The 27,823-nt window shown below is 45.3% G+C and overlaps 4 protein-coding genes across 5 annotated transcripts; 2 read left to right on the forward strand and 2 right to left on the reverse strand.

Moving 5' to 3' along the window:
• Positions 1–77: 77 nt before the first annotated feature.
• On the forward strand, positions 78–5,211 carry LOC132446468 (probable crossover junction endonuclease EME2). Of its 2 annotated transcripts, none has more exons than XM_060036786.1 (8): positions 78–620; positions 1,651–1,772; positions 1,939–2,034; positions 2,146–2,264; positions 2,444–2,510; positions 2,697–2,812; positions 3,196–3,385; positions 3,748–3,995. In XM_060036786.1, exons 1-8 carry the CDS (start codon positions 158–160, stop codon positions 3,829–3,831), a joined length of 1,257 nt encoding a protein of 418 aa, XP_059892769.1. In that variant the 5' UTR covers positions 78–157; the 3' UTR covers positions 3,832–3,995. The 2 variants fall into 2 exon arrangements, with proteins under 2 accessions (XP_059892769.1, XP_059892768.1); XM_060036785.1 differs by having other exon boundaries at positions 79–620; positions 3,852–5,211.
• spsb3b (splA/ryanodine receptor domain and SOCS box containing 3b) lies at positions 4,440–12,438 on the reverse strand. Its single transcript, XM_060036787.1, has 7 exons — positions 12,311–12,438; positions 11,062–11,167; positions 9,294–9,480; positions 8,769–8,956; positions 7,258–7,360; positions 6,861–6,986; positions 4,440–5,951 (listed from the first exon to the last, which is right to left on the reverse strand). Exons 2-7 carry the CDS (start codon positions 11,158–11,160, stop codon positions 5,452–5,454), a joined length of 1,203 nt encoding a protein of 400 aa, XP_059892770.1. The 5' UTR covers positions 11,161–11,167; positions 12,311–12,438; the 3' UTR covers positions 4,440–5,451.
• Positions 12,439–12,876: 438 nt separating this feature from the next.
• nubp2 (nucleotide binding protein 2 (MinD homolog, E. coli)) lies at positions 12,877–17,833 on the forward strand. Its single transcript, XM_060036788.1, has 7 exons — positions 12,877–13,028; positions 13,701–13,816; positions 14,270–14,468; positions 14,627–14,781; positions 15,853–15,963; positions 16,060–16,129; positions 16,416–17,833. Exons 1-7 carry the CDS (start codon positions 13,010–13,012, stop codon positions 16,553–16,555), a joined length of 810 nt encoding a protein of 269 aa, XP_059892771.1. The 5' UTR covers positions 12,877–13,009; the 3' UTR covers positions 16,556–17,833.
• atp6v0cb (ATPase H+ transporting V0 subunit cb) lies at positions 17,328–25,844 on the reverse strand. Its single transcript, XM_060036789.1, has 3 exons — positions 25,602–25,844; positions 18,872–19,055; positions 17,328–18,346 (listed from the first exon to the last, which is right to left on the reverse strand). Exons 1-3 carry the CDS (start codon positions 25,675–25,677, stop codon positions 18,142–18,144), a joined length of 465 nt encoding a protein of 154 aa, XP_059892772.1. The 5' UTR covers positions 25,678–25,844; the 3' UTR covers positions 17,328–18,141.
• Between the last annotated feature and the right edge of the window lie 1,979 nt (positions 25,845–27,823).

The raw sequence follows: 27,823 nt of genomic DNA on the forward strand, positions 1-27,823 counted from the left end.
TAGACAGTAGGCTATATGGGGCGGACATCTAATTACATTTATGGGGCGAGGCCAGTGACGGTGTGGGGCGGGGCCCGTGACGCGTGGGGCGGTGCGCCAGAAGAAGCCGGAAATATAATGGCATGAATTCATTCCAGCGTACGAACGAGATGGTGCCATGTCTGCGGCACTCAGAGCTACAACATGGGAAATATCCGAATCCGAGGACGAATGTCACAGTGAAACCAAGACGGAATCAGTGACCTTCATAGTAGAAAGCGTTGACACCCAATGCAGCGACGACACAACATCACCAACCTTGGCATCCACAGATGAACCAAGTCAAGATCATAATCTGTCTCCTCCGCGGGTACCCAGGTCTAAGAGCCCCTGTCCTCCGCTGGGACCAGGGTCGTTGAGCCCCTGTCCCGACCGAAAGCGACGCTCCAGAGATCACACTGAAGCAGAGCAGCTTAAAGCAAAGCAGAAGAGAGATGCTAGAGATGATCAGAGAGCAGCGAGAGCCATAGAGAAGGAGGAGAGGAAACGGGAGCAGCAGGGAAGGAAGAAACTGGCAGAGCACATGAGAAGTTTGAGGCCAGAGAACTGTCTCAAAAGCCTGACTATATGCATAGATCCAGGTAAAAATGGGGGGCCGGAGAGTGAGTTGATAGGGTGGTGGGTTTTATATTGTCCGTTATCTTACCCCACTGAAATTAAATGGGGAGACATTAACATTTGTGTTTCAACATTGGAACATAGGGCATATTTTGTTAGATTACGGAATTGTTAATCGGAAAAAATAATCCTCACCCCCATGTTGTGACTGAAACCAAATTAGGCCCTGGGAAATCATTTGGAGGATTTAAGATAGGCCAAAGTTCTTACTAATGAGGGCGAAGAGTTAAACACCTTTTATTGCTTTGAGGTTCAGGGTTTTATATGATGGGCAAAAAACGGAATGCATTTCATTCCAGTGCATAAATCTTGAACGCAAAAGAAAAAGGTCAGGTGGCACGCACCGATGACTATGCTAATCAGAATACAGATTTATTAAGATAGAATATCAGAACACTTAACACGCCGTTTGGTTTGCAAAGTGGAGTTTAACAACTTCAGATTAGCATTATAATATGCTTTCCATGTAATTCTGAAATAAATGTTAAAAAATGACTATCAACTAAATCGTGTCGTCATCCAAGAACTATGGAGCGTGACAGATCTTAACTATTCAATTTGGTTTAAAAAAATATCACCCCCTTTCCTACCTTCAAAATCCTTCTCTGTGCGTTGGAGCAGCTTCCACACATTTCCCTGGCATTAGCTGTGGTTTAGACATCCTAAAATCGGCCTACATTCAGCGGCTCAAAACATTCAGTTGTTTTAAGCACATGCGCAATATCCGTGCATCCAAAAAATCTAAAATGTATCAACATTGTTATCAAAAAGAATGTCATGGAATGTTAAAAGCATTCACTGAACCGAAAGCTGAAATAATCGGCTCTAAACTCAATTCATAAGTAAGCCACCGAAACATGATATTTTATTGAAACATAAGTTAATTAATGTGTTTCTTTCTAAAGATGAAAGTTAAGTTTTATCTCTGCGCCTCACTCAAAACGTCCCCACCAGGTGGGGCCAGGGCTGTAACCTGTCTCTCTTCCCCTCTAGCGGTTTTACAGCACAATGGCTCAGACTTCTTGTTGGACCGCCTCTCCACCTCAGGCTGGAGGTTTGTGATCGACAGCCAATCCCTTCCCCAGACTATCTGCTGGACCCGGGAGCTGGCCCAGGTTGGTCTCAGGGCTCGAGATATGTATTGGTGGGGGATGAAATCTTTTTGTTGCAAAGCACAAAAAGATTTTGTTGCAAAGCACAAAAGGTGTGGATTGTGGCACACGATTTAGAAGTAATTTTCTTGGTAGAAAGGATTTATTAGGGTAACGTTTCTGCTTTCAGCCCGGAGAGGACGGTTGTGGTTCGGTGGAAGAGGATCAAGTGAGCTGGGTTCTGGATTTGGCCGACTTCATTGACGTGGTGATCAGTGTCAAAGAGGTGAAGCTTTGTGAAAACATTTCACACATTTAAACCCTTCCAGAATCTTGGAAGCTTTGCTATGGTGAGGTGGTGGTGTTTTAGTGGTTTGGGTGGTCTTTTTACTTTCAGGTTCTCCGGAGCGATGAAGGTCCCTCCGGGCGGTCTCTCCTCGCTGGGATGCTGGAGTTTCTGAATGGAAACGCCAACAAAGTGGTCACCCTGTTGGTTATTGGATCACAGATGAACAGGTTCTCTTAAATAGCTTGTTATTATTATTAACTCAATTTCTATGTCTATGGTGAAGGTTGTAAAGTGACAGTCATAGTCTCGCCTGCGGGACCAAACCTGTGGTTAAACCAACGCCTTCTTTACTTCATAATGTTGTTAGAAACTCAATCTAACTAAGAGAGGGCATTATGTCTTCTAGTGCTTCAGCCTGGAGCGCCCCCAGCCTTCAGGCCCAGATCGGCATGGAGGATCTGGACATGGAGGAGGTGGGTTCAGTTTGAAAACTAAAACGTTCATGTGTTCATAATCATTGGATCATCAATGGATTTAGCAGTCTTAGCTTTTTTCTTTTCATGAATGGTTGTGCGGTTGGTTTCATTTAGTGTATAGAACCCGAAGCATTCCCTCCTAGCTGTGTTGCTAGCCTGCAGTACCGGCGTCTGTGTTCTCAGGTGATGGTGTACCTCCAGCTCTGCAGGAACGTCTCCGTCTCCTTCTTCCGCGACTGGCAGGCCGTCACAGACCACCTGGTGGGCGTCACGAAAGCCTTGTCCAAACGGCCTTCCAGGTAAAACACACCTGGTGCTGCTGTCACGGTAACATGCCATTTCCATCAAGTCATGCATCTTCAGGTCCACCTTGGGGGCGGGACCCCACTTTGATGACACTTTGACTGATGGCTTATAAGCTATAGTTATTATATATATTTTGGATTGAAATAATAACCAATAGGTTGAAAAGCCACAAGCAATATAATGAGTGGGGGTACTGTATGCATATATATATATATATATATATATATATATATATATATATATACTGTATAGTGTTTGGACATCGATATGAGGGGCATGTCTTGGTGGGGTTCAAAACGCTGTACGGATCCAGAGTGTAAAGGACGCCGGGCGGCCCATGGCTGCGGCCTGTTAAGCCTCATCGGTCTCCTCTCAGGCAGCTGGCTGAGCGAGGCGGCCTCCCGTTCTGCGCGGATGGGCCGTGGGCCAGCGGGGTGCAGGTGAAGAAGGAGGGCGCCGGGCTGCGCCAGGTGTGGAACCGGCAGGTGCAGCAGCTCAATCGGGTCAGCGTGGCCGTAGCGACAGCTGTGACGGCTTCCTACCCCTCCCCCCATCTCCTGCTGCAGGTAGAATCTTGTTCACAATCCTTGAGGAGTTGGCTCCCAACCGGTGTTTTTCGTGTGACCTCATTTCTGGGTGTTGAACTGTTGCAAACCTTTGGCATTGCTCATGCAGTGCATCTTTATCCACACACACAGATATCGTTTGCACCTGCCACTTAGTGCAATGAATAATTTGGAATCTGTGTATTTGAATTAGCTCTGAGAACGTAACCAAAATAAATGCAAAACTTAATTCATAAAAAATAGGACAATGAAATATCTAAAACAAGCCCTGGTGCAGGTGATAAAAGACCAACATTCAGACCGTTTGTATAGTTATGAACTTAAAGGGTTTGAGGTGTAATATATCCTCCTGCTTTATCAAGGCCTATGGGAGTTTGAAGGGTTTGAGGTGTAACATATCCTGCTCTTATCAAGGCCTATGGGAGTTTGAAGGGTTTGAGGTGTAACGTATCCTGCTCTTATCAAGGCCTATGGGAGTTTGGAATCAGTGGAGCAGCGGAGGAAGCTATTGGCTCCACTCTCCGTGACTTCCGAGGGAAGAGAAAGAAGAGTTGGACCCGATATCTCATCCAGAATCTACCGCTGTCTCTCGGAGCCAAACCCGGAGATGGGTCTGGACTAGGCGGATTCCTTCTGGCCTGAATGAACGCTTTGAAATCCATGTCAACAAAAACTTCAGGCTACCTAAGGCCTACAAGATGGCGGCTACCAAAGCAAGCTAACATTTACAATCTAGCTAATGTTTAAGGGCTAGCTTATGTCTATAAGATATGTTATATTTCGAACTAGCTAATATTTTGAATCTATATAAGCTCTTATCTACATAAGAGCCAATGTTTCAAAGCTAGCCAATGTCTAATCTACATGATTTCTAATGTTTGGAAGCTAGCTAACGATTTAGCTAATGTTATTGTTCTTGATGTTGCCTACTGAGCTATCATGCTGAATAACATCAACCTGAAAGCACTTTATTACACCTTCAGAGTGACGTGATGAGTTTATATTTTGTACATGTATTATATACATAGATGTTTATAATATAAAAAAATTACTGTTCCGTTTGTGATTTTCTTTTAATTGTAAGGATTAATGGACATGCATTCATATACATTTGAAGAAATCAATCATTCAGGTTGTGCGGGAATAGGTAATGTTTAATTTTATGAGTTTCCTCAGTACAAAGTAAGAAAATATACATTCATTCACATTTCAAAGCATTAAAATCACAATGGCTGTTTATACCTTAACTACTGTAGATTGCATAAAAATAATGAAATTCTAATATCTACAGAATCCATTACACAAAACCAGACTTCTTGGAAGCCGATCCATGAGAAAAACATTGAAAGTGGCTTGTTGTCAGATCATAAACCGACAACCACATCAAGCCTTCCACCATTGGTGTAGGTTATAGAATTCGTTTGTGTAAGCTTTCTTCTTTTTTTAAGTTAAGCTAAAAACAATCTTGGCATTTAAGGTTTGGTGAAACAGCCGTTTCACCACAGGTGATGCTGTTGTAGACCTGAGCCATTCATAGTGTTGCACTACTCTGTCCCATGCAACGTTGCTGTTTCTCCTTCATTCACAAATGTCTTTGATGGGCAGTGGGCACACAAACATGATATGGATATGAAGCCATGCGTGTATTGGCTAAATGGCGACTCTTTGTTCACTACTTTTCCACAGTAGCAGAGGCCAATAAGCCAGCATAGTTAATGAAAAGGCCAACTGTTCTAACAGCAGTAAAGTAAAGTATATTTTCTGCTGACCTTCAAGTTAGAACGGTAGATGTGTTTTATTTGATCACAATATGATATGAACACAAATCCAAATCCGCGTCACAAAACACAAACTTGATAAGTGTAGATACAGGAGATGATTATCATTTAGATAAACAATGACATAATGAAGCTCCATAAGTGTGCTTGTGGCTGCTAGTGTATAAGCGTATGACTTTACTTCGGGCAAATTATAGAAATCTGACAAAAGCTATGATTGGCTCCCCGGGGCCCCTGGTATACTGCCAGCAGCCGTTTGGGGAGAGCGGGGGGAGGATGTCGGCGGGCTCAAGTCCTGCAGCCCTGCTTGCTCTGGTAGTCCTCAGGCTCAGAGGAGTCACTGCTGGGGGGCGTGGGAGGGCAGACGCAGGTACCCCCGGTGTCAAGGTACCCCTGGGGACACGCCTGGCAGGGCGGTGTGTCGCTGAGCGGGCTGGGGGAGGGAGAGGCACTCTGGGTGGACACTGGGCTGCCAGAGGATCGGGGACCCATCGTGTCCTGGGTGAGGTCGTTGACCACCGCGTCTCTGAGTGGCTGCTCCGGTCCCTGGGGGAGGTTGAAGACCCAACCCAGCTGGGACTGGAGGAGACGGAGGAGGCCCGGCGGGAGGTCCAGCGCCCGCAGCACGTCTGGGCAGCGGGGCATCTGCTTGCGAAGGCGAGCGCAGCAGAGGTACTGCAGGGAGGTGGGGGAGTGGCGTGCTCGGATCACCTTCACGCTGCTCTTGGCGGCTGTGGAGCAGACCATGGGGTAGAAGGCCTTGTTCTGCAGCCGGGTGGTGGCCACACCTGGGGGGAGGGGGAGGGGGAGAGGATGTGGTGAGGAGGAGATGGAAGGGCTTGAGCCATTTTGCCAGTGACATCGTCGTAACATCTTTATCATTAAAAAGGATTTTTGTCATCTTATAATATAGGAGAGTGGTGCTTCAGATGCAGGTTGATGTCTTTATGCAACATCAACCCCTTTTCTGTGGAGAAGTCGCGGAGAGGACAATTTACCTCAGTGGTCCGTTTGCCCCCAAAATGTTTTTGCAGAACCAGAGAAAAACAGGTTTTTTCACCACAAAAACCTGTTTAATATAATATAATCTAACAACAGAGCAACACAGCTTTTGGACGGGAAAAGCCCTGCATGGAGGATGAGATGCAGGGCAGATACAAACCATCAAACAACAACCAAATCAATCAGGAGAGGAGATGAGGTTTAATATAGATGGTTTCAACCAATGTCAACAATGTCAAATGTTTCACACACAAAAGGCAAACATTAAAAATGATCAGGAGTAGATAATGGAAGAAACCATGACAAGAAATCCAAAGCGAGAAGCCTCCTTGAACAAATAGTTCCAGAGGTCCCGGCTGGAGGCACCGATAAAGGTTTCAGTTCAGATTCTTATTTCTGTGCTGTGCCTCAGACAAAAAAACCTTTAGACGTGACTCAGTAAAAATGAATACTGTAGATGGCAGAGAAGGAAAAGTGTGGCCTGATTTGATTAATTGTATGTACTCACATGATTCTTGCAATTCCTGGCCTGTTGAATGCACTTATTGTGCTTTGCTTTCTATTAAGCGGCAGCTGGATCTTAAGAGATGTGACGGTGGCAGAAGCTCAGCTGTGCACTGCCGGTTCTTTGGCTAAAGCTCAGCTGAATGTGATGTGGGTGATGTCATGTCATGTGATGGGTGGCAGAAGCTCACCTATGTAGTGCCGGTTCTTGTAGAAGGTGAGGGTTCCGTGCCAGGTGTCCAGGTGTACCCCGATAATGGAGCCCTGGCCGAACCTGGGGGAGAACATCTCCTTGGTCCCCCCGTGCTGCAGCAGACCTTAAAAAGGTACAACAACAGCAAAACAAACCTTATTCAAGTCCGACTTTATTGAAAGACCACTTCAAAAAACGCAAGAAATTTGTTAAAAGAATAGCAAACATCAGAAAGACAGAGAGCAAACTCGTTTATCTGAAATATGAGCGTTTGAGACAATTAACATGTTGCACAAGGGAAACGATCCAACTAAAACAGGAACACCCGAGTTCTACAACTTAACTTTTTAAAACATGACAGCTCTAATACAAACTGAACTGTGCACCCTGTTTACCTGTGTAGGACAGTCCCCAGCTGTCTTCGTCGTTGCCCAACATGCTGCAGAAACTGTACTTGAACTTGTCCAGGTTCACCTCAGACGTTCCGACCCCAACCATCTGAACCAGGTCACACAAACATGACTGGAGTCAGGAAAAGGCCACCATACAACAGCAGAAAGCTGTGGGCTTGTTCCCACACGTTTCCCCTAAACATACCATTGGCATTCAAACTTAATTTGGTGAAAGAGAGTGTCCTGTCCCACAAACATAGACCACTGCTTCCATCACCTCTCCTAGGAGGTTCCCACCTGGGTGAGGTGGGAACAATAACAAATCAAAATGTATAGTCTGGTTAGGGCAATGCTAACGGGGTCCTGCATACAAAAAACAGTAGACCCCCGGCCCAACATGGCTCGCCCAGCGTTCTACCACTGAGCTACATGGCGGTATCAACCAGCAGGGGCAATACAGGCTATATTTGGAGAATGAGGATCCTTCCAATCTTTGCACAAATGGTGAGCTTGATATAGTAAAATGGCCTTGGTGTGTCATCACAGCAGATTTACCGAAAGTTAACTGTGGAGTGTTTGGTTGATTACTGGTTTAAGCAGCCTCACCTGGCCTATGCCAGTTCTATTCGACTCTGTGGCTGGGTGAGGCTACACACCTGTTGTGCAGGTTAAACCAGCGATCACCGGAAACATTCAACAGAGAGAGATATCCTACATGGCAGCATAAAACACCGGCTCAATTCATTATTTATACCAGTGTTTCTCAACTGGTATTAATAATTCTGATCCAGCAGTCCCACTATGTAAGAGCAGAACTTCTGATCCAGGAGTCCCACTATGTAAGAGCAGAACTTCTGATCCAGCAGTCCCACCATGTTATAGCAGCTCCTCAGATGCAGTAGTCCTTCCACGTTATAGCAGAACTATTTATCCAGCAGTCCTACTGTTTTATAGCAGGATTTCTGGTCTCTTGGGAGAGCCAGCACAGAGATTGGTCCGGAAAGAAGAAACTGAAGGGGATTATTTCCGCCTTGTGTCTGTTACCGGATATTAAAGTGAAGCTTTCAAAGGTGGAACTGCATTTCTCGGTTTCAGTCTACACTGTGTTGATTTTGTGTTTGCCAATTGCACGCTTACAGATCACCTCCAGCAACACGATTCATCTTAACAAATATGAAGGAAAAGGATGTGAAACGCCCAGTTCAACCACATTGGAGCTTGTCTGCTGTCAGACCTCAGACTTTCCTACAATTACCCAGAAACGTATAATCAAAATCTTGCATCCTTAATGAGTAGTCATTACTTACCCTCCTCAATTTGCTAATATTAAAGACCAATTTTGGTTGAATAATGTGTGTACATCAGCCCTTAACTTTTATGCTCCGTATACTTTCACTGGTTACCCAGTTATTAATAAAACCCCTTGGATTGATGACAACATCAGACACAACCTTAAGGAATATCGTGAGGCTTAACATGAAAGTGGTCCTCAGTAGCACCCAGACTGTACCCACCATGTCGGTCCCATACACCGGGGAGGTCATCTTGATTTCCCAGAAGTGCTGGCCCTCGGCCAGGGCCTCGGTACCGCGGGTAGCCGCCGTGCCGCAGCTGTAGTCGGCGTGGAAGCTGGCCTTCCTCCCGCCGCAGCTCAGAGACACCTCGGTGGACTTACTGGTCTCCTCCCACACCCAACTGAAGCCTGGGGACAGGACAGGCAGGTGTTGATGGGGCGCTGTTGACATCGGTGAGCTAGAAGCCCATGTGAGCTGTACTGAAGCTCAGGAATAATAGTTGAATGTTGTATTATGACATGTCTTTATGAGCAAGGAGGCATCTAAGTTAGGCTACAGAGCCAACTATAAAAACGTATACTGTTATAATTTAGCATCATTGTAATACAGCAGTGGTCTATGAACTATTATTATACTGTTAGCGTTAAGCATCATTATTAACACTAGGAACTAGGAAGATATTATACGATCATTTAACACCATTATTATTTATAACTGTTGGCTGTAGTTTGGCAGGGTCCTTACCGTCGTCCTCCTCCCCACAGAGGCAGTCTGCCTCGGGGCCCTGTAGCGGGGTCCCGTGGCCGGGGGCTGCCTGGAGCTCACACTGGCAGAAGGACTCTCCTGTCACTGCTTCGGGAGAGGAGGAGGAGCAGGAGGTGGAGCAGGAGGTGGAGACGGAGGAGTCCTCCAGGAACTCCAGCTCACTGACCTGTCCAACGCAGGGGATTCAAATTCACAAAGCTTTATTGGGAATTAATTTATTCAATTGTGATGGTCACAGATGCTCTGCTTTACAAAGATAGAAACATCAAAGTAAAAAAAACAGGATTCAAATATGCAAAGAAATATAAACAGTTAATGGGCTGTATTTAAGATTGAAGATTATTTTAGTGCCATTGTTGGAATTTCCATAGCCATCTGCCAGCAATTCCTGAAGGAAAGCGAGAATATCCTTTCTGAGTTGACTATTTTAGCTCATTTTTGACCAATCCGGGAATCCATCTTTCCTGTCAATCACAGGTTCTTAAAATGTTAACTTTGTCATGGTATTTTTACTCTCTTTACCACTCTCAAATCGTACCCACGATAAAATATGAAAACACAAGGTAAATACACAGGGGGGTTTCTCTGCTACCCAGAACCCTCCAGAAGGACCCAGGCCCCAAAAGGCTGTCTATCGTCTATCCTGGACGTGCCCATGTGTGTACGGTCGGTAACAGTAGATGATAGTGACTCCCAGGAGGGGAAGGACAGGCCCCGAGCTTTCCTTTCTTGACCCACTGCCTCACTTCTAGTGCCAGTGGAAAAGTACTGGTGAAGTTTGGGGAAGGAGGGAGTGGCCTCTGTCACCCTCATCTCTGGTTTCAGCTCACTCTGAGAGAGGTCCTGACATCAAGAGCCCACAGTTCAGGGATTTAATCCAGCCCTTCAATGGTACAATTTTCCAGCAGCAATTTTGACAATTAATTTCAGGGAAAAGTTCACAGGTTTAATTTATAACTTTTATAATGGCCTTGTTCCATTGATGTGCATTTAGGTGTGAAACACAGTATTAAATAGGACCAAAATTAATTGATGGATTCCACATTTCCTACCCTGATATGGCATTCCAAAATGGCTGCTGATAAAGGGCCTAAGGTTCGAGGTCCAAAGTGCAAGACAAAATGTGCCTTTTTATCCTGTTTATACATTTTTACTGTTTATTGCTTTCATTTCAAAGCAATTTACAGTAAATTCAGATGCATGAGCAGGTAGAGGCTGGAATCTAAGTGCACTAAGTGCCATTAGCAGTGTAATGGCACTAAGTGTAACTAAGTGTAACTACTAATGGCACTAAGTGTAACTATTAATGGCCCTAAGTGGAACTGCTAATGGTACTAAGTGTAACTACTAATGGCACTAAGGGGAACTACTAATGGAACTAAGTGGATCTGCCAATGGCACTAAGTGGAACTACTAATGGAACTAAGTGGATCTGCCAATGGCACTAAGGGGAACTGCTTATGGCCCTTAGGGAACTACTAATGGCACTGAGGGGAGCTGCTACACAGAGCAGCAGCAGGGCAGGGCAGGAGAGGGGCTGTATGCAGCGCAGGCCCTTTACACCGTCAGCCCAAACTGTCAGGTATCGACCGCTCTGTAGAGCTATTCTGCTTTACAAACGTGACTAATGGGTCGACTATATCAAGAAACGTGCGGGTGGATTCAACCAGGACATGTTAAATGAGCCACTATCTTTATTCTGGTTTTATACCTAAATCAATCCCAATGAAGTGTGTGAAGGACTCACGTCCCCTGGCCCCTCTGTGGTCCCCCTCACATGGAGGTCCTGTTCCAGATCTACTTCCCGGCCAGGCTCTGACCCACTGGTTGCTCTGCTCAGCAACATGGCGGCTCTGAAAGACAAAGACATCCTTTGACTCTGCTTCCTGGGAGAAGGGGACCTTCCGGCTAACCTAAGTAAAAGCCGATGTTAGGCCAACCGCCTGCATTTGAAAATGATAAAAGACACGTACAATCGTATGAAAAGGATCTAACCCTAGGGAGCCTATATTTCTGAGGGGTACTGCTGTAGCAGGCCTCCTCAGCGCTCTAATGCCTATTCTGAACATGAAGGGACTTGTTTGAGTGTTGTTTCCAGAAAGGAGCAGAGGAGCGATGGGCTTGGGTGCTTTCTCTGAACAGGGATCGGGAGGTCTGGCTATCACAGTGGATGATCTGGAGGTCTGGCTATCACAGTGGATGATCTGGAGGTCTGGCTATCACAGTGGATGATCTGGAGGTCTGGCTATCACAGTGGATGATCTGGAGGTCTTTGGACGCTCTTGGGTCCTTCTCTTGCTGATGGCATCGAGCCCAGTGTCAGTGCACGTGTCCTTTCAAACTGTCTGGATATCTAGACCCCTGCCACCCTTAAATATGTAATACATCTTTATATATATTCAATCTTTAATCTTTTTAAAAGTTATATTTCGCATTTATCTAATACGATATGTGTGGAGCTTTGTTTTGATTGCAGGTCGTTTGACCTCATGTCATTCTCAAAGCCAATGCAGATGGCGCCAATAGTTGCCCTCGTAGGTAAAGGCCACTGTGTCAGAGGAGTCCGTCTGGACTTCACTTTAACTAGGCTTTAGCCTACATAGCGTCAACTATCGATGTCAATCCTCCGATCTCCGATGACGTGGTCACAGACCGCACCACGGGATGTGCCAAATAAAACGCGACTAATTACACTAAATAACTCCCTAGAGGTTTCCACTCTGTTCTAGACCAATAGGCAGTGAAGGGTTATTAATTTGACCTTTTGACGCATGCTGCACGTGGACCACAACAATAGTAACCGATTAAATAATAGTCCAATCTTATAATCAATAAAAAGGCCTTTGTGGACATAGCCTGGCACACTTTAGACAGTGATACACATAGCTTAGAGGACTAAGAATGTTGTCGAGTCCAAAAATGTCAATTAAGCTAATTTAAGCTATATTGGCCTATTCTTACTAAATGCAAAACTTTATGTGGCGAAGTTCTCTTACCTTAACGGTCTTCTTCTGAGTGACACTGCGACGTAGCGCTCTACATGCCGGCCCTTGTGCTTTCCCGGGAGTGACAGCTGCAGCCTGCCCTCTGGCCCACTTTACAGCACCATCAAAACACAGCAGACCACGCCCTCGCCTGGCTCTGATTCGATGTTGCTACCGAGGGGGCGTGGTTTATGCTAATTCACATAATGATTTAAGTGGGTTCAACTCAGGCGCTCCTGCTTATGGATCGTGTGTAGATGCATTGTGCGAGTGTAATCTTGTAAACAACATCGAGTTAACAACTATGGAATGACAAACACACAATGCAGAAAAACAAAGACAGAAAAATAATGACTGAATTGTTATATTGCAATTTAATAAGATTTAGAATTCAGTGTTTATAGAAAATAACAAGTAATATGCATTGTAATCCTTCCGTTTTGCAACACTTGTGAAACCCAATATATAATGTAAACTTATATAAATAACTAAAGACATCAAGACTCATAAAGACGATAAAGGACACGTTCAGAACCTTGCCCCAAATAGGCTGTTGGACTAAAGAACGCACCGAGCAGCGATTGGTTGGCGTTGAGACGAGGGAGGGACATATACCCCCAATATATATCAGGACATACTGCCCCCTGATTGGAGGATGAGTCCGTGACGTTTCACGGAAGTGTCTTGCTACAACGACGCAACTCGGGCAACATGGGAGAGAATAACAGCGGTAAGATAGCCCCACATCAACGCCGTTATTATTATCCTAGTAATGTCTCCGTTTAAAGTATGTCAACTACGGCATCCACTACTCCTTGTGGTTATTGGTTATTATCTCCTTGTTTATTATCGATAATCATTATAATAATATTTTCGATATAAAAGGTATGTGTCACATATCACACAGAGAAGGAACCTGACTTAAATCCCATGGGCATGCAGACCAGAACCACATTGGATGGTAGGGTTTTGGTTCATAACGTATCAAGCAGCGGGAATGACTTGTATCCTAAAAGTTAACGTAGACTTTCCGGCTATGAAACATGACTCAGAATGACTTGAGAATTTTTCTCCTGGTCAAAAGTTCACTGGTATTGCGTCAGTTTGGATAATTTCGCTCCTCGCGTCACAGCGGGATCCGAACCTCCATTAATGCTGTTTTATATTAGTCCTTTTCGACTTTGTAAATAACATAAGATGACTCATAGTAGTAATACTATTCAGGGGATTTATATAGTGCAAGGCACCCAAGGGGGGGGGGGGGGTGTGTGTGTGTGTGTGTGTGTGTGTGTGTGTGTGTGTGTGTGTGTGTGTGTCACAGTGGCGTGGTGAGGAGGAGTAAACCATCACATCTTCAGGGAGCCTATATTTTGTATCATTTGTATCTTCTTCTCTCTCGAAGGAGGCAACCTGGCGCAGGTGCGGCACGTGGTGTTGGTTCTGTCGGGGAAGGGCGGGGTCGGGAAGAGCACGCTGACCACAGAGCTGGCCCTAGCGCTGCGCCATGCAGGCAAGAAGGTGAGGGCCGGACAAATACATCCATCCAGGCCATGTGTGGTTGTCTCGGTAGCATTGCATTATTTTATTCTTCTGCCACGCCCTCCCATGGACTCAAATGTCATGGAGTCATAAATTATTGTATCATCGCCCCAGAAGCCTGCAGCTGTATAGGTCTCTCAGAGTGGCAGTAGCTCAGAAGGTATGGCGGGTTGACTGGTAACCGGAAGGTTGCTGGTTCGATCCCCGGCTCCTCCTAGTGTCGAGGTGTCGACACCCACCCTGACTGCTCCTGACGAGCTGGCTGTCGCCCTGCGTGGTGTCAGCAACGTCCCCTGAATGTAAATGTAAACTGTCTGCGTGCATCTGTGGACGGGCCCTCCAGACCCGTGGTGAAATGTTACGGTCGGTGCGTGGGGGTCCCTCCTCGGCTGTAGCAGGCCTCCTCAGCGCTCTAACGCTGCCTCTGGTCAGGTGGGGATCCTGGACGTGGACCTGTGCGGGCCCAGCATCCCCCGCATGCTGAGCGTGGGCCGGCCCGACGTGCACCAGTGTGACGGCGGCTGGGTGCCCGTCTACACGGACTCCAGCAAGAGCCTGGCACTCATGTCCATCGGCTTCATGCTGGAGAACCCAGACGACGCCGTGGTGTGGCGGGGGCCCAAGAAGAACGGTAGGCGGTCAGACCCCCCGGCAGCGTCGCAGAGGGGCAGGCTCTCACCTTATGATGTTAACGATGGAATACAGATCATCAGGGTAATGATCTAAACCTGGGTCTCCTCCCACTGTACGTTGACACTGTGGACATGTTTGTTGCGTTTGCACGCACAGCCCTGATAGGTCAGTTTGTGTCGGACGTGGCGTGGGGGGAGCTGGACGTGCTGCTGGTGGACACGCCCCCGGGCACGTCTGACGAGCACCTGTCGGTCGTGGAGAACCTGAGGAAGCACCGCCTGGACGGAGCCGTGCTCGTCACCACCCCCCAGGTAGGAGCCTGACCCCACCCACCCCCCAGGTAGGAGCGCGACCCCACCCACCCCCTAGGTGGGGTGGGTGGGCGACCCCATGAGCCTACAGACCCCGCAGGTAGGAGCCTGACCCCATGACCCTACCAACACCGCAGCAAGGGGCGCTACCCCAACACCCTACAAAGGCTGTTGGGATGTGAAGGAGGCTTCGTAATGAGATGGCCGATAAGGACACCCGTTTATGCACACAGTTCACCTGCAGGTCGGGTTGAAATAGACCTTCAATATTCTGTTTCATCAGTTGGCATTGCAAAGGATATAAAGATGGCCTTACTAATGGGTTATTTATTGTGCTTTAAAAAATAAATATATATTAATACATTAAAGATATGTTTTGCTTGCATAACATTATATCATAGAGTGTGTGTGAAACAGAACAACAATGGGAGGTTTTTTGCATGTGTACGTACAAGTGGAACCAACGCGATTCTGAGTGGCAGTACATTTGAAGCTTGATCGGGAAACATTCTGTTTCCATAACGCATATTCAGGATGAATTTGTGTGTGTGTTTTCCTGCAAAATGAATCCTGAAACGAGCAGTGAATCAATATTTCTTTGCTGGACATTCTCATTCCTTTTAGATGTTTGCTTTCTCTGCTGGGATCTATAGTAAGTGCTTTCACTTTGAACCCCGTAGTAAGATTGGTTCAAGCCGAGCTCGTGTTATGCTATTTATTAACAAGCACATTTTCAAATGACTTTGATTACGTGCCTAAAGATGAAGCATCATCTTTCTATGGCAATGCATACTGGTTTTAGGTGTCAGTGCTGCTGACAATATTGACTTTCAATCACTGAAAATCGGCCAGGCATTTTTGGGAAACTTTCTGTGTTTCCTCTGATAAATGTAACGCAACTGTACCGCCCAGTTTCTTCATTTGTACACTGTGTATTCAGTAATAGTAAGAGCCTGCTAACTATTCACAAATGACACAACATGAACATAATTTGTAACGAACAGAATTTAGGGTTCTGAGCTCAGCCGCCATGTGTGTGTGAGCGTCTGTTGCCTGTCTCTCTGTGTGCAGGCCGTGTCCACCGGGGACGTGAGGCGGGAGATCACCTTCTGTAAGAAGGTTGGCGTTCCCATTCTGGGCATCGTAGAGAATATGAGCGGCTTTGTGTGTCCGCACTGCTCAGTGAGTACACGCACATACATAGGCACTTCATATTACAACTCTACCTCTTTCAAATATCAAGGTATGAAACATTTTGTAATCTTTAAAAATCTCTAGGAATGCAGCAACATTTTCTCCAAGGGTGGAGGCGAGGAGCTCGCTAAGATCACAGGCTCACCGTTTCTAGGTGAGAACTCACTGGTGTAATGTCACTTTTCAGCCACCAGGAGTTCCCAGAAACACCTTTCTGGTTGCTCTGAAGAGTCAAACACAGCAGGCCTTTGACTGTAATCAATGATGTTAACGTTCACATTAAACAAGATACACAAAAGTTAGTGTGATTTAAAAACAGCGGGCAGATGTGTTGATGAAATATGTTTAGAACGAATGTAGATACTGGTATGTCTTGAGACCAGACACCCAGACCTGTGAGGATATTGTTGGTTCATCAACGTTGTGGCGGTGTGTTCCAGGCTGTGTGCCTTTGGACCCTCTGCTGAGCAGCAGTCTGGAGGGGGGTGGAGACTTCATGAAGATGTTCCCAGAGAGCGCAGCCTACAGCGCCATCACCAACATCTGCCGCACTCTTCTGGACACCCTTGAAGCTGCTTGATGGTTCAGAGCCTGAGTGGCACTATTGACACCTAGGATATTCATGAGATGGTTGAAATTACTAGTCGACTAAATCTGATTTATTTTGTCTATCGATGAGGACCAAACACTGGAGAGGATGCATTCTATGAAGAACAGCCAATTGTATTTATATTTTGGCATGCAAGGCCTTGCAATGACTGATATGAATACTTTTCTGACGGGAAATCGAATTGAGGTTTCTACATTGTAACAGTTTTCATGGATGGAGTTCACCAGAATATTTTAATCCTTAAATGTGTGTGATTAAAGTGGGTAAATTGTTGGAATAATCACGCATGTTTGTTTTATACTTTAGCGTGTGAAACACTAACCTTTTAACCTACGCAATGACGTAGGATTTAATTGTTAACCCACACAATGGCAGTTAATGCACTTTTTGAAATAAACAAAGTAGTTCAATGTCTATTGGGATTTGTATTTTATATAGAAAGCTTAATCCTATATTTTGCACAGTGGCATAGATCGCTAGACAAGGGCTGCCAGAACCCCTGAAAGCAGAAGCAGACGATGGGGAGGTGGTGGGCCTCTGAACTTTGTTTAACCAAGTACAAGAGTCGAGGATCAATCCCTTCATTTCTGATAGTTTGGAGGTGACCTCACTGGGTACGGTATGAGACGCTGACCTGAAGAGAAATTCAGAAAATGCAAGGGTGTAGCTTATATCAAACTCCATGCCGGTTATGAAGATGGGCTGGGGGGGGGGGGGGTATGAAAAATAAGGAGATGAGGTATGAAAATTAAACATGTGAGACCCAACACTGGGCACACAAATCTTTAATGCAATCCAACAGCAGTACTACAGGGAAAAACGTTGACGTGTTTGAGAATGCTTTCGTAATGATTAAAATACACTTAACACAAGTCCCACCATCCAAATACTAAAGGCAATCAGAATCTATAAACCAAGATACCTATCCAGAGGAATTTCAATCACTGATCAATTCATCCACAGTGCATCAACCTATAGATGTATATCGATAGAGATCTATATCGATGGATCTAGAGAGATCTCTAGATCTACATAGATCTCTATATATCTAGATCTATTAGACACACCATGGTTAATTAGACTGTTTCAAGGACAATATCTTATAAATTAAACCTGGAAAAGAACAATACTAAAGCCAAGTCTGTCCAAGTTGGGCGTTCACCGGTCTGCCCATGCAGAGAGTCCTCACAGGATGGCCAGAGAGAAACCAGCTGGCGCTCATCTCCCTACGGCCAGACACCAAGTCAACTAGTGGAGCAAAATTATTCTTTATCAGAACATTGAATTCTCATTAAACACGCGCGCACACACACACACACGCACACACAAGACAGACAAACCACTACTTTGCGCATTTACAAGAGGTTGACTATCAAAGGGACACCTGTACACATATTACAGATAAGACCATCAGTATGGAGAGATACTTATTTTACTCTTTCCCCACCCCCACCCACAACCTTTTTCTTCATGTTAGAAATTTTTACAATATTTTCCCGTTGTATTTTTTTGTTTTCCTTCCTCCAGCGGCCCCTTACGGGCGGACGAGAGGCCGTTTATTTGGTGGACAGGATGAGGGCAACGATGAGGCCGTAGAGACCCAGGACCTCAGCGAAGATCAAGATCAGGATCATCCCTACGAAGAGCCGGGGCTGCTGGGCCGTGCCTCGGACCCCGGCGTCCCCCACGATGCCGATGGCGAAGCCCGCCGCAAGGCCGCTGAGACCCACGCTCAGCCCCGCCCCGAGGTGGAGGAAACTCCTGCAACACAGCATGGGGGGGGGGGGGGGGCAGTGTTTAGCAGAGTGTGGAGGGGGCAGCTCCACACTCACTGATGGGGAGACAGGTCCTGTGTGGAGCAGGGATTGGTTCCTTGTGATCTACGCCTACTCTCCTTCCCTGTGTCTTCATTTACCAGACATCCAATGAGAGGAATTTGACACCACCAATCCATTTATGAAAGCACATTCTAGTGTTTTAAACTATTACTCGTCATGTGATCAACTGTTTAAATCTTGAATCATTTGACCGGCCTTATTTGCTTACATATTGTAACTGTTGAAAAATAAGTAAAGGTCTCTTCATAGTCAGCCCTCTACTGTGTTAACTAAAATTGGCATCGCTATTCATCTCTTATTATCTCTAACCAAATAGTTAGTACTCTGCACCCTCAGGTCTGAAACAACGGTCACTCTTGGAGATGCGTGTCTAGATGCGTCTTGCTTTGGAAACAGATTCCATGTGGACAGGAGGCCAAACCCAAATCAGAGAGCATGCGTTCCTCACTTGTACAGGCTGATGCCTTCTGTGATGCTGTTGGCGATGAGCACGGCCACAACCAGGCCGTAGATGGCGATGATCCCCGCCATGACCACGGGGATGATGGACTTCATGATCAGCTCCGGACGCATCACTGACATGGCTGCGATGCCCGTGCCGCTCTTGGCCGTGCCGTAGGCCGCGCCCAGGGCTGGGGGGAGAAGGTGGGGTAATGTATTAAGACGGAGAGAGTTCAGGCCACAAGGAAATACAAATTGGTGTAGTCACATGCACAGGCTGCTTGGTTGGTTTGATGACGCAAGGCACGCTGAGAGGAAAAGACAATGATGCAGGCGGTATTGTGGCCCGTTCTAACATGGATACAGTTGGCTGTAGTGGAGATTTGACAAACCAAAAGAAAAAAGAGCTAAAGGAGTTAACACTCACAGCACGAGAAAACAGATCCAGACAGAAGATCGAAGGAGAGAAGAGGGGATAGAGAGGCACAAAGGGAACTAGAGATAAAGGACGGCGAGATAGAAGAATGATGCATACTATTAAAGGGCTACCAGGCATTAGGGCTTTGACTTTTGGCCAAAAATCATATTCGAAGTCTCATCTCATTTTCTTCCGCTTATCCGGGGTCGGGTCGCGGGGGGAGCAGCTCAAGCAGGGGGCCCCAGACTTCCCTTTTCCCTCAAACGATAAACAAACGATATTCGAAGTTCGTTTGTTTATTAATAATAGTATTCGAATATATTCGAATATTTATTTTGACCATTAAATGCCTTCAGTAATACCTGGGCTGAATCCGAATACTTAGTACATACTATTTATGTTCAGTGTCTACTACTTGACCGTACTACACTTGACAGTGTGTAGTACGGTCTACAGCTATGCGTAGAACGCCTAGAACGGTCTACAGCTATGCGTAGAACGCCTCTGAACTCTTCCGAACACCGCCGTAACTCCACCGGATGTTTGGAGATGACGCGTCTCCCCTCAGATTTCCGTCTTGTCATCGTTGCTATTAAATTAAAAATGTCTCTTTTTACTTCATGACTTACTTTACTTTTTTACTCTTTTTAATGTCTTTTTTTCGCCGCTTTCTATGACGTCTTTCTAAGCCGCTGTTGGTAGTGTCGGGTCAGCCATCTCTTCTTCGTCCGTTACCAGACTCGTAGTCTGGTAACGTAGTGACCTACCGTTGTATACTGTGGCGGTAGTACGCATTCGGAAACGTTTTCCGTACTACACAATGCACACTGAGCATTCGGACGCGCTATATTTGTGGCGTACTACAAAATGCATACTATAAGTATGAGTATTCGGATTCAGCCCTGAATTGGGCTTTGCAAGGTTTGTTTACAGGCGTTGCTATGGTTACCGGTCTTGCGTGTTCCAACGGTTTATTATGTTTCTAATAAATTGCTGTCTAATCAATACTTCATTCACTGCCTCTTCTGTGGTCATTACAATATTATGAATAGACTGCATGGGTTCTCCGACGTCTCTCCCTCTTGGCCTGCCCATAACAGGTTCGAATATTAAGGGCTGCCTAATATTCGTTCGAATTTTGATTTATTTTTTTGATATTCGAATCACGAAGTTCGAAGTCAAAGCCCTACCAGGCATAGCAGTATGCTGGGAGATGGTCTTGTGGATAAGCAAAGGAAGTGAAACTAAGGTGGAGAAGCAGGCAAGACAGTTTGCAATTTTCAATTCCCTCTACAAGAAAAAAAAAAAAATCCAGGATTACATAATTTAGAGAGTTGATGAAACCACACGCCCTGCACAGCCCTTAAGAAGCCCCACACACACACACACACACACACACACACACACACACACACACACACACACACACACACACACACACACACACACACACACACACACACACACACACACACACACACACACACACACACACACACACACACACACACACACACACGAGGGGTGAGGTTAAGGGGAATACAGTCATGTGAGAAGGAAGAGAGATGCAGAAGGCTGAGAAATGGCCGAAGCCATAACAAGAGAGAAGAGAGAAACCATGGGAAATAACCAGGGAGAGAGAAGGTGTTATGGTACTGGATGTCACACATAGTCAGGGCTGACTGTAGGAAGATAGTGGTGTGGAGTGCTGCAGATACATATCCACCCTGGACCACACCTGGTGTGTGAACCGGAGATGTGCACTCCAGACCTCCTAATCAACTGCAGGGGCTGCAGAAGGCTCACAATGTGGTAGAGGCGGAGAGCGGCCAAAGGTGCAACCATTGCATTGGTTTGGGTTGCAACGCCACACCGTGTTTGGCTGCTCTTCAAGTAACTGAATTTGAAAATTATATTTACCATTTCAGAGAGGAATATTTGCTTTTTGACTTAATCAAAGTAAAATCCCTCAGACTAGTGTTTAGGGGACAGCAGACTAGGGATTTGCACAACTCAGATTGGACACATTCTAATAAATTATGATGTTTGAGCGAGTGAGGAAGCGGAATGAGCTATTAACCATTATTAGGAATCAGACGTCAACACCATGCATGTGCCAATAGTGGTTCATGTCCTTATTGGTGCCACAAATTGTCCAAAGCGTGCAATATGTTCCTACATATTGGACGCTGTCAAACTGCTAATAAAAAAATTGTTTTTTGAAATATTACCCGTAGTTGCCTTGTGATAAGGTGAAAAGGTGGTTAGATTCAGGATTGCACTCAGACATTAGAACCTCTTCTCTCGTCTGCTTCTTACTCAATTACTTGCCTTGTTCGCCACCGCCAGCTTGGTGGTTTCCGTTAAACCCAAAGTAAAAATTTCTTCACATAAGAACCATAGATCACCTCATGTAATGTGAGTGTATTTTCAGAGTGGAATGGTTTTTTTTGGACCCAGAAATTCAAAAGCCTTTTGAGTTTGATGTTAGAAACTTTGGAAAAATAGAAATGGATTACGTTGAAATCATACAAGCCATAAACACGAAAAAGATAAAACAGCTCCATCAAATATATATGAAAGACGTCTTGAACTAATGGTGCATTATGGTGACCCCTGAGAACACCGCTGGGCTTCAGGTATACCGCTGATAGACATCACCAATTCATTTCCTCAACTCATGTCTATGAAGGCAGGAAGATCATGTCTGAATGATTGCCTGGACGTGCAGTGGTTTGTTTTTTGCCAAACACAACCAACTTTCCTTACCTAATAAGCAACCACTTATGAATGATACAGAAAAAAGTTAAACAGTATGTATAATAGGTCTTAGTCCACAAAAGTTCCCAAGCGCAGCAGAAAAACAAGGGCCGGAAAGCTCCACTCATCACCGGTCAAACCCAGCATAACAAATCATTCTGAAACACCCAATGGTCATATTTCAGAACCTTTCCATAGTAGTTTTAATACAACCCCAGATCAATAACAAACAGGAAACACAGTTTTCCATTCCTAAAAAGGTAACCTGATGGTAATGTGGTGAAGGAGAATGAAACCAGTATTTGCCTCCATCATAATTGCACTTGCAGACAACAGACTTGTCCTACATTTGTCACATTAACATATAGTCCGGACTAGCGAGTCATGACGTTAAATAGACCAGGGTTAATAAAGCCACTGTTCTAGCCACTCCCAAGTAGGGTGGATTGAGGCTGATCTTGGTGTGATATTCAAGTATAGTAATGTATTAAAGTGACCTTCTGCTGGGGATGACTGGATAAATCAGCATTTATTCAACAAAGCAATATAATCTAAATGGATTATTTTGCTTCCACTATACTTTATGATTTCAAACAGTCTAACCAACGACAACCTCAATTTTTTTTTACACATGCTTTAGAAACAATCACGCGACTTCCTGAAAGGATGACAAGGATAATAAAATGAGCTTTGAGCTCAAATCCATATATCCCACAGTACAACTTGATGCCACCGTGGTACATTTTCCTACTCTGGGAGTCGAGATGTCACTAACCATCCATGTCATCTCACCCTCCCTTTTAGAAGAAGGAAGAAAACCCCCACTATCATACCTTCTAGCTCTCCTCTCTCTAACCCCCAGAACAGCATCCAACCATCAGACAGGCAGACAAGCTGGCATGACATTCAGAGGGTTCATCCCCCTGCCCTGGTTTAGACAGACCCAGACACTGCACCCTGTCCCTGCATCCTCCCTTGTGGAGAAGGGCATCCCCAGGGGATGCCAGTAGGGGCTATAGTAGCTCCTCGGCATCGCGGATCAACCGCTGGATGATGCACTGGGAGCCTACCTCAGCTCCAGATGTGACCACACAGTAGGACCAACGCTGCACTGTTTGATCCTAATCCCTTCCCGTTACTCCAACCAGCCCTCTCCTGTCTTTCCCTTTTCAATTGAGGAATATTCTGAAGGAGGCTGGATGAAAGCATTAGGTAACAGTAGGAGCCAGCTGTCAGTCATGCAACGTTAGCCAACCGGTAATAGGTCTGGATTGGACCAATAGGGAACGTCCTCATTCATAAAGATGAGGTCAGTGGGAGAATCTTCCTAAAATAAAAAGTAATAACACTTACAAAACAAATCTAGCACTTCTTATGTAAAGCTTAAGCTGCATTATGTACTGAAGTTACCAGATGAGGTTGGTCCACTAGAACACCATTATGTGAAACTAGAGGACAGGGTGCAGAGGAACTGGTCAGGCCCAACAATAGAGCACTAAAGCTCAAGTGCTGACTGGCCGCCTCATTCATCAAGGAGATGACTTGCCCACAGAACCACTGCTGTTGAGACACTGATGTCTCCAGATCTGCGCCACAAAGACCTGCTGGACAAGACTCAAAACTACAAGAGACCGACAGCTTAACCTTTCTCATGTGTTAGTTTGGATGACAATGAGGTTGGAGCTCTTGAATTGACGGGAGAGATTTCATTCAAAATGTATGTACCACACACATTAAAGCATAGTACTTTTCTGAGCCCAGTGCCACAGAGGCAGCCCCAAGGCCAGAGCTTTGCTGCCAACGGTCATCTGTTAACAACTGGATTCACTGCCAAGTGCCACAGAGCGTGGGACTTATTCAGAGCAGGTAAGAGAGCTAGCCTACAGGTAAAAGCAGACATACTAACATGGACGAGCCAATGGCACAACAGCGGAAGCCTGCCACCACATCAATCCAGATGAAAGTGCTTTGAAATGGATATTCAACGTTAAAATATGGTCCAACAATCTCGTTAACCATACATTGGTTCTATGCTAGAACACTGGATTCTTGGTTTCCATTCACTTGCATACAAATCCTCGATTTTTATGGCTAATGAGTTTTGAGGAAGTCCCTCTTCCTTAGTCACGTGAATGTCAGAAGGGGTGGAAATTCAACACTTGCAAGTACATGAAACCAGAGAGGCTAAATGATAAAGCTCAGCCATTATGAACCCGAATTAGTGTGAAGACCCAAACAATTGCCAAATCCCAGATATTCTCGATCAACCTGGACCACAAATGTCCCGTCTCCCCCACCCAAATAGGCTTAATAATGGGGTCTCGATCAAACAGTGCTGCAATCTGCCCTGATCCTTACGCACGCCAACCCGTTCCCTAAGTGACTTATTCCTCCATCTGTCACAAGGTCTACGCATCACACTACATCCCCGACAGTGGGAGTACACCCACTTATTATATGTTCTAAAACAAGTCATTTTAACCAAGTGCTGGTTGTATGACATTTTGTACCATAAATTAATACATGGAATGAGAACTTTTGTAATAAAAAGGTGGTAGGGTCATCTGGTACGAAGACATTAGTCTCATGTTGTAGCCCATTGATCAGTGTCTGGGTTCTCATTGACTACTATAGTAAATCCTGCACGAGGCTGCACCTACTGGCTGGGGGCACCATTCAATTAAGCTAAAAGAAAATAAGACAAAGAAATCGCCATATACAATATGCTTACACAATTTCCCGAGGCATTACAACGGAAGGCCACTGTCCATTTGAGGCAAACATTGGTTTAAACTGAGATATTAAGATATCCAGTCAGGAATTATTTATCAAGTTGATGGATCAGGGAGTAATGTAGTTAAATACCAGTACCGTTTTTAGTGTAATCGACAGTCTACTGGGCCATTGACAGTTTCATCATGTGATCGTCATGTGATCGACGGTAGTTCCTCTTGAACCATAAGGAAACCACCCAGCTGATCCGACATTGGCCTATAACTAGTTCTTCAGATATGATAATGACACGGGCCATCCTCCCCCTCCATCAAACCCAGACAGCGGCAGTTGGACTGCAGAGGACCGGACACCATGTCCAACATTGTGTTCAGCAGACTGAATGTGGTAGACCCGGACATCAAACCCTTTAACCTAATCCTAATGCAGCTAACCCCCACCCACCCACCAACCACACACACAGACAGACACGAGCTAACACTTGTTAATGTTAGCTTCCCAACGTTGTGTAAATGAAAGATATAGGTGAGATACAAGGCTATAGCGACGCATCCCGACTGTAAGTGTTTAAGAGATAAGGTTATAGCGTTAGGGTTTCAGTGAGCCATCGTGACGTCTGAACGACACCTCGACGTCTGAGGAACGAGCTACGATATCTAGGAGCTAGATATCGCGATATCTAGGCGCTAGCATCTGGTTCTGTGTACCAAGTACGCTAATGCGATGTTACTAATAAAATGATATTTGAATATTAATGCCCAGCAGGATCCAGACTCACTGTTAAGGTTGATGTTCATAAATAATTTAATAAATAATGAATAGTTACCGCTGAAGACCATCGCGGACGAGGCTCCCATCACCGCGAAGAACGCAGAGTACTCGGGGTTGCCGTTGGATGACATGGTTTCTAAGATTAATATAAAAAAACTAGTGGATAAAAAACGATGCTTTATTATCACTATATATCCTTAAATGGATGACTGTGGACGGTGACAGCTGTGGATGTGGATAGGTCCAGTATTGAGTGGTGTGGAGAGACCGCAGACTGCAGAGTAAGGACGAGTCACGACGCTTCTCTAAATACCCGCCCGGCGTTACAGTGTTGCCAGATTGGGCCAGAGTTCCTGCCCAATCTGGCAACCCTGGCCGCAGCGCACCCTCCCAATCTGGGTTGCCAGATTGGGCGGGAAATAGGGTGCAATCTGGCAACAATGTACGCCGGGCGGGTATTTTGTTGCGTAGCGGCACAAAATGGCGAAGCTCAACACGTCACCTGACCGGCCGTGTGAATCATACTATCTTCGGCTCGGGTAGAGGGGGGTGGCTTTGCGTATTTGTGTTATTAGAAAGGGTGTTTTAACCAACTTAGCAAAAATATAAAGAACACATCGATTGTTCTTGGAACGTTGAAGTTTAGAAGTGTGCATGGGTCTATTTTGGTATGGTTGTGTTTGGATTTTTGAAGGTCACCACTCCATCCCCCGCGATAATGCATTTTAGTGCGATCCGCTGCAGACACTGGTTTTGATACCTGGGCGGTTTGTCTCCTTCATAGCAGAATAAGAGGGCGTGTATGGCACAAGCAAAACACATGAATGGTCTATATTGGTAAATACTATAAAAAATTAATCTAACTTATATAATAAAGAAATATCTTTAATTGCGTTATTATCAAATATAGGCTTATATCAATAATATATTTATATCATGTTAACAAACATACAACAATCGAGAAATGCAAAGATTGTATAATATAAAATCTCAAACGTAGTAGAAGGAATGTTGCTGTCATTTTTTTTTATGTGTGTTTTTTTTGTGTGTTTGTGTGTGCGTGTGTGTGATGGGGGAGGGAGTCGAGAATCCCCACTGTATCGCTCAAAGGGAGCACGCGCCAGGGACTGCATGGGAGTGACGAGGTGCGTGAGTCACCAGGAGCTCGTGCAGTCTTCCTCCCTCCACCCCTCCTTCTTTCCTCCCATCCCTCGACCAAAAATTATATATATATTCCTCAGCCAATCACGTCAGAGGCTGAGCTGTGGCACGTGCACTTTGTAGATGAGGATGGTTATCGACCTTTGCGCGCGCAAGCAAGGGAGGGGGAGGTGATCCAAAACGGTTCATCAGAGACGAATGAAGGGACAGTGTTAAAGAGAAATATCGTTGAAATTATCTATAAATGTATTGATTTATATTCCTGTGGTTGTACTAAGGCTTGTATTCTGTGTGTCTGCGTGTGTGTGTGTGCGTTTGTGGTGGTGGTGTGTGTGTGTGTGTGTGTGTGGGGGGGGGGGGGTCACCGTGCTGGTCCATTGCTGTAACGGGAGACGCAGTGTATCTCGATGTCGGCTAGGTCCCCTTACCTGCAGGGTGCCACCTCGTCATCTGAGACACACGCAAGGGTTTGATGTCTGATGGCAGAAGAGCCAGGATTTCTCCCCACTGCTTTAAAGATAGCATTGATTAAATATATATTTGGCCAGAGTGCCCTGCCAAGTCATGCATCAGCAGATAACCACTATCACAACCAGTTCACACATGTTTAACGGCCATTATAGATATGCCTCCATTGCTTCATGCCACTTCGAAATAAACAGATATTGGTTCTAAAAAACGCCAAATAGTCTTTGCTATTCTTCAACCAACCTTTTATTGATATTTATTTTGTCTATTTTCATTGTATTGTTAAGCACCTTGCTTTGCAATTGTTTACGAAAGGCGCTATATAAATAAAGTTTGATTTGAACCAATCACGTCAGACAGAGGCCCAGCTGTGGCCCGTGCACTTGTGACGAGGATGGTTATGGACGAGGATCTTTGGAAATTGAATTTGCTTCGTTGAGAGAACTTATACAGGAGTAGCCTATATTCAAAATAATTGTACTTAAAACTGCTGGCTACAGATGAATTGCTTTGTGTGCTTACTGGGTACAGGCCTCTGAAATAACCTTCTCTTCCCACCTCGAGCTGTCTCAGTCCCTCGCCATATGTTGAGCCTATATGACAATTATTTAGTCACAGTCTTTACGCATTGTTTGCAGACTCTTCTAC

This window comes from Gadus macrocephalus, chromosome 18, assembly GCF_031168955.1.
Source record: "Gadus macrocephalus chromosome 18, ASM3116895v1".
NCBI classification, from domain to species: Eukaryota; Metazoa; Chordata; class Actinopteri; order Gadiformes; family Gadidae; genus Gadus; species Gadus macrocephalus.

Coding starts and splice junctions, on each gene's coding strand:
- atp6v0cb (XM_060036789.1), bottom strand. CDS start 25,677: ATGTCATCCAACGGCAACCCCGAGTACTCTGCGTTCTTCGCGGTGATG. Junction 19,056..25,601: donor GTCCGCGATGGTCTTCAGCG/GTAACTATTCAT, acceptor TTCTCCCCCCAG/CCCTGGGCGCGGCCTACGGC. Junction 18,347..18,871: donor GAAGGCATCAGCCTGTACAA/GTGAGGAACGCA, acceptor GCTGTGTTGCAG/GAGTTTCCTCCACCTCGGGG.
- LOC132446468 (XM_060036785.1), top strand. CDS start 158: ATGTCTGCGGCACTCAGAGCTACAACATGGGAAATATCCGAATCCGAG. Junction 2,265..2,443: donor ATTGGATCACAGATGAACAG/GTTCTCTTAAAT, acceptor TATGTCTTCTAG/TGCTTCAGCCTGGAGCGCCC. Junction 3,386..3,851: donor CCCCCCATCTCCTGCTGCAG/GTAGAATCTTGT, acceptor GCTCTTATCAAG/GCCTATGGGAGTTTGGAATC.
- spsb3b (XM_060036787.1), bottom strand. CDS start 11,160: ATGTTGCTGAGCAGAGCAACCAGTGGGTCAGAGCCTGGCCGGGAAGTA. Junction 7,361..8,768: donor CGGTGTATGGGACCGACATG/GTGGGTACAGTC, acceptor GACCTGGTTCAG/ATGGTTGGGGTCGGAACGTC. Junction 6,987..7,257: donor CTGGGGACTGTCCTACACAG/GTAAACAGGGTG, acceptor TACCTTTTTAAG/GTCTGCTGCAGCACGGGGGG.
- nubp2 (XM_060036788.1), top strand. Junction 13,817..14,269: donor TGCGCCATGCAGGCAAGAAG/GTGAGGGCCGGA, acceptor GCCTCTGGTCAG/GTGGGGATCCTGGACGTGGA. Junction 14,782..15,852: donor TGCTCGTCACCACCCCCCAG/GTAGGAGCCTGA, acceptor CTCTGTGTGCAG/GCCGTGTCCACCGGGGACGT.